The sequence below is a fragment of the Callithrix jacchus genome, chromosome 11 (assembly GCF_049354715.1).
Source record: "Callithrix jacchus isolate 240 chromosome 11, calJac240_pri, whole genome shotgun sequence".
Classification (NCBI taxonomy): domain Eukaryota; kingdom Metazoa; phylum Chordata; class Mammalia; order Primates; family Cebidae; genus Callithrix; species Callithrix jacchus.
In genome coordinates, this window is record NC_133512.1 from 119,654,212 (window position 1) to 119,669,573 (window position 15,362).

Below are 15,362 nucleotides of genomic sequence, written 5' to 3' on the forward strand. Positions count from 1 at the left end.
AGATATAATAATCACTGACAGCAGGGACTTGGTACCCCACTAATGCCAATAATTTACAGGAATTCTGATTTTATAAAGTACTGTTTACCCATATAAAAGTCAAGAGAGAACTTTAAAAATGTTTATTGCAACAGATATCCTCAAGTATGATAAAATTTGAAACATCAAATGATGATTAGAGCAACTCATCAAAGTTTTTGAAATTAGGAAGGATTTGAATATTGTGAACATAGACTTTGTCTCAAAATTTTGGCATTAGAACAATTTTTCTTTTAGACTTGGCAAAAGTAGTTTGAAAGATATTTGTTTTTTATAATTACAGATGTAATTTATGTACATAAATAAAGTAAAAATCCCCTGTAACTTCATTACCCGCCGAAAAGCATTGCTAAAATTCCATTGTATTTCCTTCTAAGATTGTTCCTGTAAATCTTTCTCTCTCTTTCTTTTTGTTGAATTGGGCTCATGCTCTTTTCACTTATTTTTTCAATTATTATTTGTGATCATCTCCCTGAGATGTTGGAAATGGAGATGATTGGGAACTCATTTATCTCAGTAACAGTTGCTCTAGGGCAGGGCTCTTCTTGCTGTGGTTTCTACTGTCCAAGCTGCTTGCTTTTCAAACTGGAGCCTTGAAAGCTCCCTGATATCCTTCCACTTAATTCATTTGTTCTTTTAACTGGCCATAAGTATTTTCTATCCTGAGTACTCAAGAACTCCGATACAGTAATTTTTTTTTAGTTGATTGATAGCATTTTCAAAATTCTACTGCTAAGAGATATACATACATGTGCAGGCATGTGTGCACACACACGCACATACATAAGCACACACCATACAAGTCTGGGAAATATAACTTACTTTTTTTGTCTATTTCAGGATTCACAGGCCGCATTCTTATATTAAAGGCTCCTGGGCAGGTGTGATGGCTCACACCTGTAATCCCAGCACTTTGGAAGACTGAGGCAGACAGATCACTTGAGTCAGGAGTTTGAGACTAGCCTGGCCAACATGGTGAAACCTCATTTCTACTAAAAATACAAAAAAAAAAAAAAAAAAAGGCTGGGCATGGTTGTGCATACCTGTAGTCTCAATACTCGAGAGGCTGAGGCAGGAGAATCGCTAGAACCTGGGAGGCGGAGGTTGAAGAGAAGCGAGATGGTGCCATTGCACTCCACACTCCAGCCTGGGTGACAGAGTGAGTGCTATCAAAAAACAAAACAGAAGGCTCCCAGGAAAAAAAGTTTGCTTCAAAATATGTATTTCTTCAATCATTTTGTTATTGAATACTTTCTTCTAATAAGACCTGTTAATAATTTTATACAGCTTTGGGAAACAGTGAATTGTTTATTGGCTTAGCAACATAGTCATAGGTCTTTAGCTTTGTTTACACATATCAGTGTCAATTAAATTAGCATTAATAGTCAACTCCCAATTGATTTATCATATGGAGAAAGTTTACTTTTTCTTTTTTTTTTGACATTGAGTTTCACTCTTGTCACCAAGGCTGGAGTGTAATGGGACTGTCTCGGCTCACTGCAACCTCCGCCTCTTGGATTCAAGTGATTCTCCCACCTCAGCTGCCCAGGTAGCTGGGATTATAGACACACACCACCATGCCCAGATAATTTTTGTATTTTTAGTAGCGACAGAGTTTCACCATGTTGGCCAGGCTGGTCTCAAACTCCTGACCTCAGGTGATCTACCCACCTTGGCCTCCCAAAGTGCTGGGATTACAGGCGTGAACCACTGCACCCAGCCAGAGAAAGTTTATTTTCTGAGGCTTCTTGTTGCTTACTGATTAGTTGGTCTGGCCGTGCTGTGTGGTCTCAGGATTGTAGTCAGACAGGCAAGACAGGTCCTTCTTTGGACTCATGCTTTATAGGGCTTCCCCTGGCCCTCCTTTGGGCACTCCTGTTCTGCCAGGGTAAAGCATCTGTGCAGCCAAGGGCATATGTCACTTAGAACCTAAGCCCTCTTCATTAGGATACATTCTGGGCTCCTGGGTCCCAGAACTCTCAATCCAAACAGACCTACCTTCAGGTTCATCCTATTGTGCTACCAGTTGAGCACACCTAGGACCAAAGGGAGGCCAAAGGATGGCCATTTGCAGAGGTGTGGACACACAAGCATGTGAGGCCCTTTGGTGAAATGCAGTGGGGGTATGGAATAGGGACCTATATTTACCAGGCCACCATGTTCTAGCATGAGACTCCAAGGAATCTAAAATTCTTAATTTGAATGTGATCTTCTAGGAAATTACATAGGTATATTTGTCAGTATAGAGCAATAGAACATATTTTATTTAACAATTCATTCACTTTGTAACTATGAAAATATTTGGGGCTGGGTGCAGTGGCTCACACCTGTAGTCCCAGCTACTGAAGTGGCTGAGGCAGGAGAACTGCTTGAACCCAGAAGGTGGAAGCTGCAGTGAGCTATGATGGGAGTCCCTGCCAGAAAGAAAAAGGGGAAGGAAGGGAGGGACAGAAGGAGAGAGGGAGGCAAAGAAAGAAAATAAAAGAAAAAATATTTGGACATACGTTATATAAGCTTCCATTTTACTCTGCAAATATTAGGGGTGAGATTGGTGCTTAGAGGCTACAAGCAAAAGTAGCAATCACAATGGCACTGGGAAGTCTTGGAGCCTGAGAGGAAAGTGACTGCAGGGTGCAACTTGAGAGAGAACCCTGGGTGTCAGTCATAACACTCAGCCTGATGGAGCCCTAAAGCTTGGTATGAAGCACCAGAACCTTCAGTCTTTGAATAGACCATACACTGAACAATGAGTACCTCAGCAGGGACCTGTGACTGCAGTGGACTGAAGACTAGAGACTCTTACCCCAAGTCCTAGGCACTACAGAAGCCTCTAGAATTCTGTACTCTAGCAGACCTGCCAAAACATAGCTGATTGTGATTATTTTCCTACACTGGCGAGTGAGAAATTCAGAAATCAGATTGAATTTTATTTAGAAAATTAATAGCACATTGGTTACACCCAAGTGTAATGGCATGAGAGTCACACTAGCTATATTGTAATAAGTACAGAATAGTACAAAACAAAGCACAGCATGCCTTGGAAGAGTGAAACTCAGGAACCTCTCTTGGTCTGGAAGTTTAGGGAAAGTTCTGGAAAGAGTGACATTTATCTAGGAGTTGGAAAATGAGCAGAGTTTTCAGGGACAGTGTTCACAGTAAGAAAAGAAGAAGAGCATAGCAAACAGGAGAGAAGACCATATGAGGAGGTCGGAGGTGGGACATAACAGGATGAATTAGAACTGAATGGAGACCTGCAGGGTTTGGGAGTTGAAAGCTAGACCGAGAGTGGACAGATGAGACAAAGAGGAATGACACAATGATGCTTTCTCTCATCATGGTGTGCTATCAACCACATCATGAACTTCTCCAGGAAAATAACCAGACCACGGCTTTTACCTTCAATGAGTTCATGGTCTAGTGATTCTAATAAGAAAATAAAGAGGTAAGTGCTGCACTAAAGATCTACTCACTGTTATCTGAGAGCATGGGAAAAAAGAGCACTAAAATATTGCTGAGTGAATCAGAAAAGGATTTTCAAGAACTTGAGTGCTTGAGTTGAGCCTGGAAATTGAGTGGGAGTTTTCCTGGACACAAATGGGTTGTGAAGGAAAGAGAAAGGGAAAGGGAAAGGGAAGAGCAACAGAGCAACAGCAAAGTCTTGGGGGATAGAAAAATGCAGTGTGAATGGAGGCTGGGGTGCATGTCTTGCTATAGAGCTTGGATGTTTTCATCTCTTTAAAGACTTTATGAGAAAGATCATTCCTAGAACAATGTGGAGGATGAGTTTGAGGGATCTGAAACCAGTGCAGGGGGACATGGTAAAAATGTATTGCCATTATATAGGTGAGAGGTAGGGTCACTGAATGAGAGAACTGGTGTGGAGGTGGCGCTGGGGAGAAGATGGTCTCAAGAGATGTTTCACAAATGGAAGAAACCAACAGGCTTCCCCCAGATCTTTGCGCCTCATCAGCTTGGCTTCATACAACTGATAAGTTAATAGTGGGCCAATCTGTAAGAGAGAATTTGATTATTCCATTCACACTAACCTATCAATAGTAACAGTTCAATGTCATTTCTCAGAGAATGTCGAATTTAAAACAGTATTTCTGGAATGGACAGAGTGTGTTGAATGATGGAATTTCAGATACTTTGGGGCTTTATAGGGAGGTAATTACTGGGTGCAGGAAGGGCAGGAAGAAGAGACACTGCTTCCCTTAAATCAGTGTTTCTCGACTAGGGGCAATTTAGTTTCCCAGTGGACATTTGGCAGTCTGGAGGCACTTCTGGCTGCCATAAACTTGGAGTGGATGTTCTAGAGGTCATTGTCCCTTCAATGCATAGGACAGCGCCCTCACAGCAAATAATTATCTAGCCCAATATGGCAATAGTACTAAGGTTGAGAAACCCTGCCCTAAGTCATAGTTTGAGTGGCTCTGTATGAAAACTTCACCTATATCTGAGTAATGTAATTATTAGGTTAAACAACTGTAACTTGTGGGACAAAATCAGAAAGTAACTTCTATTCTGGTCTTCAACTGTTCCTTTAAAATGACTTTGTGTGATTTGTTCTTGTTTAAATGATTCTGTGTGATTTGACCTGTTATTGGATGAAAACTTCAGCAGAGCTCATGAATTTTCTGGTCACTGTTACTCTACGAGAAAAAGTCCTGTATTCACTTGAAACCATAGAGTGCATTCTCAATTCAGTAATTAGTGTGTCTATTCTCTTATAATAATAAATTTGATTTAAAGTGGGGCCTCTCCCTTCCCCTCGTGTGGGGAAGGCTGCGCTGGCAGGCTTCTTCTCCCTTTCCAGGCCCGGTGCTCTGCCTCCTCCCCAGCTTGCCAAACCTCTGGGTTTGGAGCACGGGGCGGGACATGGGGAAGGGCTCCAGGAAAGTTCTTCATAGACTGATAGTATAGTGAGTTGGTGTGGAACTCTGTGCCTGGCAGGTATTTAAAGATGATTTTATCCTTATGGATGTTCGGGGCGGGGAGACTTTATCACCTAGCATTCCCTTTTGTGAATGATACACTTTCTCCTAGCTTGAGGCTTCTTGAAAAACCAACTGTGGTAAAGAACCAAGGGTTTTTGTTTTTGTTTTAATTTCCATTCTGCTGTTGATTGATACTTTTGAAAACACACAGTAAAAATGAATGACTGCAAAGATAAAATAAGAAAAAAAGTCTTACAAAATAGAAGCCCACATTTTAAATCATCACACTGAATAGACATAAAATTACTGTCAAGCTGCTATAAAATTTTCTAAAAGCATACTTTCAAGGGCTGCGCGCAGTGGCTCATGCCAGTAATTCCAGCACTTTGGGAGGCCGAGGGAAACAGATCACTTGAGCTCAGGAATTTGAGACCAACCTGGCCAACATGGCAAAACCCCGTCTTTACTAAAAATACAAAGATTAGCCGGGTATGGTGGCCTGTGACTGTGGTTCCAGCTACTCAGGAGGCTGAGGTGGGAGGATCACTTGATCCCTGGAGGTGGAGGTTGGAGTGAGCCGAGATTGCACTACTGCCCTACAGTCCGGGCCACAGAGTCAGACCCTGTCTCCTTTTCATTTCTGTACTATTCCCACCATACTGGTTAATACACCAGTAACAGTCAGTGGACCAGCCCTGATCCTCAGGTACCATATGAAGAGCACAGATATAGCTCATTGCTCCTTCCCTTGTTCCCTAGTGCCTGGAAAATGGTGGTATTTGGCTTGTCTCCTCTGAGTCTTGTCTGCTCTCACAGCCACTGAATCTCTCTCTCTCTTTTTTTCTCTCTCTCTCATTGTCCACTTCTGGTCCATGGCATCTTTGCCCTGATGTGGTTTTGGAGCACAGGTTGCCCAATGAGACTTCCTCCCCTGGCTCACTGCCCAGCTGCTAGCCAGTGGGTGCTCCTCAGGTGTGCTTGGACAGAACAATTGCTCCATGCAGAGATGTCCATGTCTAATTCCCAGAACCAATGAACACATGTTGCTTTACATCACAAAAAAGACTCTGAGAGAGGGACGTGATTAAGGATCTTAAAACATGGAGATGATCTTAGATTATCCAGGTGGTCCCAAATGTAATTATGAAGTTTCCTCGAAGTAAAAGAGGAAGCAGGAGAGTCAGAGAAGATGTGACAACAGAAGCAGAAACTGAAGGGAGACACCAAGGAATGCCGGCGGTCTCAGAAGCTGAGAAAGGGAAGGGAGGTGATTCTCCGCTAGAGCCCCCAGAAGCAACACACCCCTGCTAACACCTTGACCTTATCTACAGAGACTTCTGACTTCCAGAACTTTAAGATGCCAAAAATGTGACTCCAGTCTGGTTGTCAGAGAAAGACCTAGTCTCAAAAAAATATAGAAAATAAAGCCACTAAAATTGTGGTAATTTGTTGTAGCAGTAGTGGAAAACTAACACAAGCAGGGCTAAGACCAAATTTCACTCTGGCCCCAGAATTGAAGGAAAGCATAATCTCATCCAAGTGGTCCTTTAAGGTCCCTCTGCTTTGACCTGTCATAGGTCAGATTTCAGTTTCATTTCTAAACTGCATGGTGTTTAGAACCTTGGTGTAACTTTCTCTTAAGCAGCTTCTTAGCTCCCTGTGGGGAAAAAATAAAGCCTCAAGTTTAACTGCCATTCCTTAATGAGCAGTTTACCAATGTTGAACTGAATGAAAAAGCTTTCTGAAATTGTAAGCCTTAAATCTGCAGTTTTACTTCTATGTCTTTTTTTATGGATACAGAATATCTGTGCATATTTTGGGAATACATGTGATATTTGCATACATGTACACAAGTAATGATCAAAGCAGGGTAACTGCAATATCGATCACCTAAAGCATTTATCTTTTCTTTTTGTGGGGAGCATTTTAATTCTTCTCTTCTAGCTGTTTTGAATTATACAATATGTTATTATTAACCATAGTCACCCTACTGTATTACGAAATACTAGACATTACTCCTTCTATCTAATTGTGTTTTTGTACCTGTTAACCAACCTCACTTCATTGCCCCACTTTCCATACCCTCTCCGGCCTCTGGTAACCACCAGTCAACTCTCTCTTTCTCTCCATGAGATTACTTTTTTTTAGCTCCCACTTATGAGTGAGAACACACAATATTTATCTTTCTGTGCCTGGATTATTCCACTAAACATAATGACCCCCAGTTCCATCTATATTGCTGTAAATGACAAGATTTCATTCTTCTTATGGCCAAATAATATTCCTTTATGTATATATAGCATGTTTTCTTTATCCATTTATCTGTTGTTGGACACTTAGGTTGATTCTATATCTTGGCTATTGTGAATAGTGCTGTGATAAACATGAGAGTGCAGATATCTCTTCGATATTTTGATTTGCTTTCTTTTAGATATATACCCAGCAGTGAGATTGCTGGATGAAACGGTGGTTCTATTTTTAGTCTTTTGAGAAACTTTCATACTGTTTCCTATAGTGGCTGTACTAATTTACATTCCCACCAACAATGTGTGAGACTTCCTCTTTCTCTGCATCTTCACAAGCCTCTGTTATTTTTTGTCTTTTTGATAAGCCATTGTAACTTAAGTGAGATGGTATTTCATTGTGGTTTTAATTTGCATTTCTCTGGTGATTAGTGGTGTTGAGCACTTTTTCATATATCTGTTGCCAATTTGTATGTCTCCTTTTGAGAAATGTTTATTCAGATCTTTTGCCCATTTTCATATTATTTATTTGTTTATTTATTTTATTATATTTTTTTGAGACAGTGTCTCACTCTGTCACCAGGCTGCAGTGCAGTGGCATGATCTCGGCTCACGAAACCTCCACCTCCCGACTTCAAAGAATTCTCACGTCTTGGCCTCTTGAATAGCTGGGATTGCAGGCATGCAGCACCACACCTGGCTAATTTTTTTGTATTTTTAGTAGAGATGGGTTTTGCCATGTTGGCCAGGCTGGTCTGGAACTTCTGCCTTATGCCCATTTTTAAATCAGATTATTTGTTTTTAGTTAGTTGTTATCATCGCTTTTGTATTCTGGCTATTAGTCTCTTGTCTGATGAAATATATTCTTTCATTCCATAGATTGTGTCTTTATTTTGTTGTTTCCTCTGCTGTGTAGAAGTTTTTTAGATTGATACAATCCCATTTGTCTGTTTCAGCTTTTGTTGCCTGTGCCTTTAAGATCTTATCCAAAAAGTCTTTGTTCTGATCAATTTCCTGAAGCCTTTCCCTTAAGTTTCCCTTAAAAGCCTTTCTAGTAGTTTCTTAATTTCAAATCTGAGATAGATTTAGCTTCTATAATCCATTTTGATTTGATTTTTTTTTTTTTGGTACAGTGAGAGATAAGGGTCTAGCTTCATTCTTCTGCATATGGTTACTGTGTTTTCCCAGCACCATTCATTAAAGAGACTGTTCTTTCTTCAGCACATATTCTTGGCACTTTGTGGGAAATGAGTGGGCTGTAAATGTGTGAATTTATTTTCAGGTTGTCTATTCTGTTCTATTGGTCTATGTGTCTGTTTTTATGCCAGTATCATACTTTTTTGTTTACTATGGGTTTGTGGTATATTTGAAGTCAGGTAGTCTGAGGACTTCAGCTTTATTCTTGTTGCTCAGGATTGCTTTGGCTATTCAGGGTCTTCTTTTGTGGTTTCATATGAATTTTAGGACCGTTTTCGCTATTTCTGTGAAGAATGTCATTGGTATTTTGATAAGGATTGTATTAAACTGGAGATCACTTTGGGTAGTATGGATATTTTAACAATGTTAATTCTTCTAATCTATGAGAATGGGGTATTCTAAGTCATCCTTTAACATTATTAATTGTTTCTAACTAAAAGGGATATGCAGTTATCAATTCCACTTTTTTGATGGCTTTAATTATTTTCTATGACACTTTTAAAATCCAAATATTGTGAAGTGCTTTATAGAAATTAGATTTCATGCAAATATCATTCATCCCTCTTTGTAGGTTTTTATTTGCAGTGTTAGCAGAAATCTGAAAATGATATATGCAAACTCAAGTTTTTTAGGATAAAGCAACACTTAAAGGGAAATACAGTTTGCTATTGTTTTACTCAACAGACTCTCACTACTCCATGATATATGATGCTTTATCATTTTGCATAATACATCAGATACAATGGCCTAATGGTCTGGAACTTCTGCCTTTTGCCCATTTTTAAATCATATTATTTGTTTTTTAGTCAGTTGTTATCTTTCCTTATATATTCTGGCTATCAGTCTCTTGACTGATGAAATATTCTCTCTCATTCTGTAGGTTGTCTTCATTTTGTTGTTTCCTCTGCTGTGTAGAAGCTTTTTAGATTGCTATAATCCCATTTGTCTATTTTAGCTTCAGGTATTCTTCTGAAAGCACTTCAGCTATTATGTGATTCCATTTTTTTTTTAAGTCAGTAGAAGTTCTGTATTTAATAAGGGTAGGCTGAGGTTCAGAAAGAAAGAACAGTGAGGGCAAGACTTAAAGTTCACAGTTTTTAGAAACGTTCTTATTCATATTTCATAATATAGCCATTTGCTATTTAAAATGTAAGATAGCATATTAAATTCAATAGAATGTCAGAAGTTATTTCTCTTAATTAATTGCCCAGGAAATATTTTTACATAATTGGATGATCATCCTCTTGCATATAACTTTTTCCAGTAGTTGCCCACATCAGCACCATATCATATGCAGAAAATCAAAGGAACCAAATGAGAAGCTAGAGATAAGTTACTTGAGAAGTCCATTTTGAAAAGACTGGTTTCCTGGCTGAAGCAAATGCTTTAGGATAATCACATTTTTAAAATATGTTACACTTTATTTATTTTTTTTCTTTTAGACCTCTGCATTCTCATGTAAGTTGATAAAGATGACAAAGGAACTAAAAAGAGGAGAAATGATTTGCTTTTGAGCTGTCATTATTTTGGAGTCCCTAATCAAAGAACTCAGTTTACTTTGATTGAATAAGTTAATAGAAATGAATACAGAGAATTGAAGTACAAATTGAAAAAGAGCGTGACTTAATAGGATAAGCAGGGCATTGGGACATGGATCTGACGTTTAATCGTTTTTGGTCACAGACACTATTCTATCTTTTGATGCTGACTTCTAGGTTATGAATAAAGTGGAATCCATGGAACTCATGTAACTCAGCACTTTTGGAAAACATAAGTTAATAAAAGTGAAACATAAGGAGGCATAGAAAGTTCAACTATTTTATATATATGGTTAAAGCCTGAAAGAAGGCTTTAGCCTTCACAATTGGAAAAAGTAAAAGGAAACCTTGATTCTACTAGTTAAGATACTGTTTATACTTCTATTTTCAACACTAATCTTTTAAAAACAAACTTTTATTTTAAGTTCAAGGGTACATGTGCAGGTTTGTTACATAGGTAAGCTTATGTCATGAGAGTTTATTTTACAGATTATTTCATCACCCAGGTACTAAGCCTAGTACCCATTAGTTATTTCTCCTGATCCGCTCCTTCTTTCCACCCTCCACCCTCTGATAGGTGCCACTGTGGTGGTGTTCCCCTGTATGTGTCCATGTGTTCTCATCATTTAACTCCCACTTATAAGTGAGAACATATGGTATTTGGTTTTCTGTTCCTGAGTTAGTTTGCTAAGGATAATGGCCTCCATTTTCATCAATGCCCTTGCAAAGGACATGATCTTGTTCTTTTTTAAGACTGCATAGTATTCCATGGTGTATATATACCGCATTTTCTTTATCCAGTCTATTATTGATGGGCATTTAGGTTGATTCCGTGTCTTTGCTGTAGTGAATAGTGCTTCAATGAACATACACATGCATGTGTCTTTATAATAGAACAATTTATATTCCTTTGGGTATATACCCAGTAATTGGATTGCTGGGACGAATGGTATTTCTATCTTTAGATCTTTAAGGAATTGCTACACTATATTCTATAATGGTTGAACACTCCCATCAACAATGTATAAGTGTTCCTTTTTCTCCACAATCTTACATCTGTTATTTTTTGAATTTTTAATAACAGCCATTCTGACTGGTGTGAGATGGTATCTGATTGTGGTTTTGATTGGCACTTTTCTAATGATCAGCGGTTTCACCACTTATTTTTAATTGGTTTTAGATAAGGCTTTCCCCCCTTAATTAGTTGGAAACTTGGAGTAATTTAGAATGTATTTAAATGTCTCCTCATTGATTTGAGTTTCACATTTTTGTATTGCAGAAATGCAAGTCATCAGTACTTTTCTAGGCTGCCACTGCAAACCACATTTTAAGTAGTCCTTTAAGTTAAAAAAAAGTTCTCTTTCTTTTTTCTTTTTTTTTGAGACGAAGTTTCACTCTTGTTACCCAGGCTGGAGTGCAATCGCGCGATCTCCACTCACCGCAACCTCCGCCTCCTGGGTTCAGGCAATTCTCCTGCCTCAGCCTCCCGAGTAGCCGGGATTACAGGCACGCGCCACCACGCCCAGCTAATTTTTTGTATTTTTAGTAGAGACAGGGTTTCACCATGTTGACCAGGATGGTCTCGATCTCTTGACCTCGTGATCCATCCGCCTCGGCCTCCCAAAGTGCTGGGATTACAGGCTTGAGCCACTGCTCCCAGCCCAAAAGTTCTCTTTCTTGTTAGAAAAATAAGCATAACCCTAATTATGGCCCATCGTTATTTCTAGCAATATACATTGGTATTCATCTTTAAGCTCCACCTATATTAAATGTATTCTCATTTTAGTTGTATAACAGAAAAGAGAAAATTTTAAAGATAATTTTCACTTATGTAAAAATGATTCCTGGTAGAACAGCTGAATCCTTTCAGAGAGTATACAAACTCAGAGGAGATAAGCCCTGGTATTAATTCTTGCTGAAATCAGGGGTGTTCCTTACCAGAGCTTTTTTTTTTTTTTTTTTTTTTTTTTTCAGATAGAGTTTTGCTCTTGTTGCCCAGGCTGGAGGGCTGGAGTAGAGTGGTGAGATCTCAGCTCACTGCAACCTCCACCTTCTGGATTCAAGTGATTCTCCTGCCTCAGCCTCCCAAGTAGCTGGTATTACAGGCGCCCGCCATCACGCCCATCTAATTTTTGTGTTTTTAGTAGAGATGGGGTTTCACCATGTTGGCTAGGCTGGTCTCAAACTCCTGACCTCGTGATCTGCCTGCTTCACCCTCCGAAAGTGCTGAAATTATGGGCGTGAGCCACGGTGCCCTGCCCATAGTTTTCCATTTTTGGATGAATTGTTTTTATTTGATTTTTATTTTTATTTTTTTGAGATGGAGTCTTGCTCTGTCACCAGGCTGGAGTACAATGGCATGATCTCAGCTCACTGCAACCTCTGCCTTCTGGGTTCAAGCAATTCTTCTGCCTCAGCCTTGTGAGTAGCTGGGACTACAAGTGCATGCCACCACACTCAGCTAATTTTTGTGTTTTTAGTAGAGACGGGGTTTCACCATGTTGTCCAGGATGATCTCCATCTCTTGACCTCGTGATCTGCCTACTTCATCCTCCCAAAGTGCTGGAATGTTTTCTCTTTTTACATTTAAGATCAGGTAAGCACAGATTACTGGACACCTGTCTCTAAGTATAAAAGCTATTGTTTTAGTAAGTATAAAACAAAAATTCCAAAAGACAAGAAATGAGACATTTATGCTTAGTAGCACATAAATGAGCTGCACCTTAGGTTCCATAACTTGTTCTGGAATCCAGTGTCTACCACAGGCCCATCATCCTGAGGGAGTTCAGTAAGAGGTTATTGATTGGCTGGCAGAATGAAGTTGCAGGACACCCTGGAACTGAATGCTTTTTACATGGGCACTCAGGAAGTTTGCAAAGAACACCTAGGTTTTATTAGCATTGCCACTTTGACTAAACTCATAGATTAATTTTTCTCTCTCAAATTAGGTGGGTTATGTCTGGCTGTGTGGATTCCTATTATACTTGAAATGTACTACTGTTATTCCACATACTAACCAAAGAGGACATGTGTGTCTCATTGGAAGAGATCTTAGTTATGTAGACAAGAGGAGGGGAAGTAGCTCTAGATGTGAATTCTTTTCTGTCTTAGCACCAGCTTTATACTGGGGTATAGCAGAGAGACTAAGACCACAGGCTTTGGAGGAGTCAGGCAGGGACAGGTGGTACCAGTGACTTGACAAATGGCTTTCATGAAGTTATTATTTAAGTCTCAGTAGCTTCCTCTGTGAAAGGATAATAATAAAGGAACTCTCATATAATGGGGTGTTTGCTGAGCACAGTATCTGGCACGTAGTAAGTGTCCAACGAATGTTGTAATGATTGTTAAAATAAACATAGAAGGAAATCAGTTTTCCCTCTCTAAATTATGGGAGAAGAACATAGATGAAAAGTTATGTGAATGAATTTTAGCCACCAGACTGGTTAAAATTATAAAAACTGGGTGTGAAAAGTGGCACAATTACTTTGGAAAAAATCCTGGTGGGCTCTTACAAAATTAAACACATGTCTATCTGATGACTCAGAAATTGCAGCCAGGCACAGTGGCTCATATCTGTAATCGTAATCCCAGCACTTTGGGAGGCTGAGGCAGGTAGATCACCTGAGGTTAAGAGTTCAACACCAGCCTGGCTAGCACGGCAAAGCCCCATCTCTACGAAAAATACAAAAATTAGCTGGGCATAGTGGTGCATGCCTGTAGTCCCAGCTACTTGGGAGGCAGAGGATGCAGTGAGCTGAGATTGTGCCACTGCACTCCGGCCTGGGCAACAGAGTGAGACTCCATCTCAAAAAAAAAAAAAAGGGCTGGGCGCAGTGGCTCACACCTGTTATCCCAGCACTTTGGGAGGCTGAAACAGGTGGATCACGAGGTCAGAAGTTCAAGACCAGATGGCAAAGATAGTGAAACCCTGTCTCTACTAAAGATACAAAAATTAGCTGGGCACGGTGGCAGGCACCTGTAATCCCAGCTACTCGGGAGGCTGAGGCAGGAGAATTGCTTGAACCCAGGTGGCAGAGGTTGCGGTGAGCCGAGGTCGCACCAATGCACTCCAGTCTGGGTGACAGAGTGAGACTACGTCAAAAAAAAAAAAAAAAAAAAAAAAAAAAAGAAATTATATTACTAAGTATTTATCTAAGGGAAATAAATGCATATGTCCAACCAAAGACTTGTACAAGTGTATTCATATCCACTTTATTCCTAATAGCTGAATACTGGCAACATATGAGGTGTTTTCAAGAGGAGAATGGACCAACTGTGGTATATCCATATAATTGAATACTACTCAGCAATAAAAAGAATTAACCACTGGTACTCCAAAAAATATGAATCAATCTCAAAATACCATGTTGAGTAAAGGAAGCTTTACACAAAAAAGTATGTAATGCATGATTTTATTTTAATAGTTTTAGAATGGGCAAAATTGATCTATGGTAAAAAAAAAAAAAGAGAACAGTGGTTATATTTGGTGTGGGGGGTAGGGATTGACAGGAGAGGGACCGGAAGGAATTTTCTAGAATTATTATAATGTTCTAAACATTGATAGAGATTTGGATTAGATAGGTGAGTGCATTTGTCAAAACATAATGAATGACTTAAAATGTGTGCATTTCACTGTATGTAAGTTTAATCTCAAAAGGAGGAAAGCGCTATAGACAAATATTGAACTCTAGCTGGTGATATGCATGCTGATGTGTTCAGGAGTGGCAGATACTAATGTCTGCAGCCTACTTTGCAATCATTCAAAAAGATGAATAGAAGGATGGATAGATGGATGGTGAATATGTTATAAAGAAAATATAGTAAAGTGTAAGGTGTAAAAGTGGTAAAATGTAAAAGATAAAAAAGATGAATAGAGGGATAGATGGATAAATACATTATAAAGCAAATGTAGTAAAATGTTAACTGTCAGATTTAGGTGGGAGAATTCAGGCGTGCACAGTACAATTCTTCCCATTTTTCTGTATATTTGAAAACTTCTATAGTAAAAAGATGGGGAAATATGGCATATTTGTACTTATCTAGTGATGTGTTCCTCTTTCTAATGTTGAGAGGCAAATGTATGCAACTCCTGGTTAGACCTGTTCCTCCTCAGTTTTCCTTCTTCTCACACAGTTCTATTCTATTTCCAGTTCTTTGTTTGTGGGGTTTGATTTCTAGTTACTTCCTACACATTAGGCAGAACTTGAATATTCTGACTGTCTTGGCCTCTCTGTTGCTCAGCTGTTATCGATGACAGGGCACTCAAATTCCTGTCCTCACCTATTCTCACCTGTGTTTCCTCAAGTGTTCTTAATTCTCCCAGGGGGATGGTTCTGCCTCCACAGCTCATAAACACCATCTAAGATGGTGCATGGAGGGAGGAAACAGGTACTCGCCTGAAGGCTGGT

General features: G+C 39.4%; 1 protein-coding gene across 1 annotated transcript in view; it reads left to right on the plus strand.

Moving 5' to 3' along the window:
- Positions 1-1,241, plus strand: part of ZNF800 (zinc finger protein 800) — a 54,033-nt gene extending 52,792 nt beyond the window's left edge. The window contains exon 7 of the mRNA XM_078343856.1: positions 880-1,241. Within this exon, the coding sequence (XP_078199982.1) occupies positions 880-964 (85 nt within the window). The 3' untranslated portion in view covers positions 965-1,241. The remainder of the gene's footprint in view (positions 1-879) is intronic.
- The last annotated feature ends 14,121 nt before the right edge of the window (positions 1,242-15,362 follow it).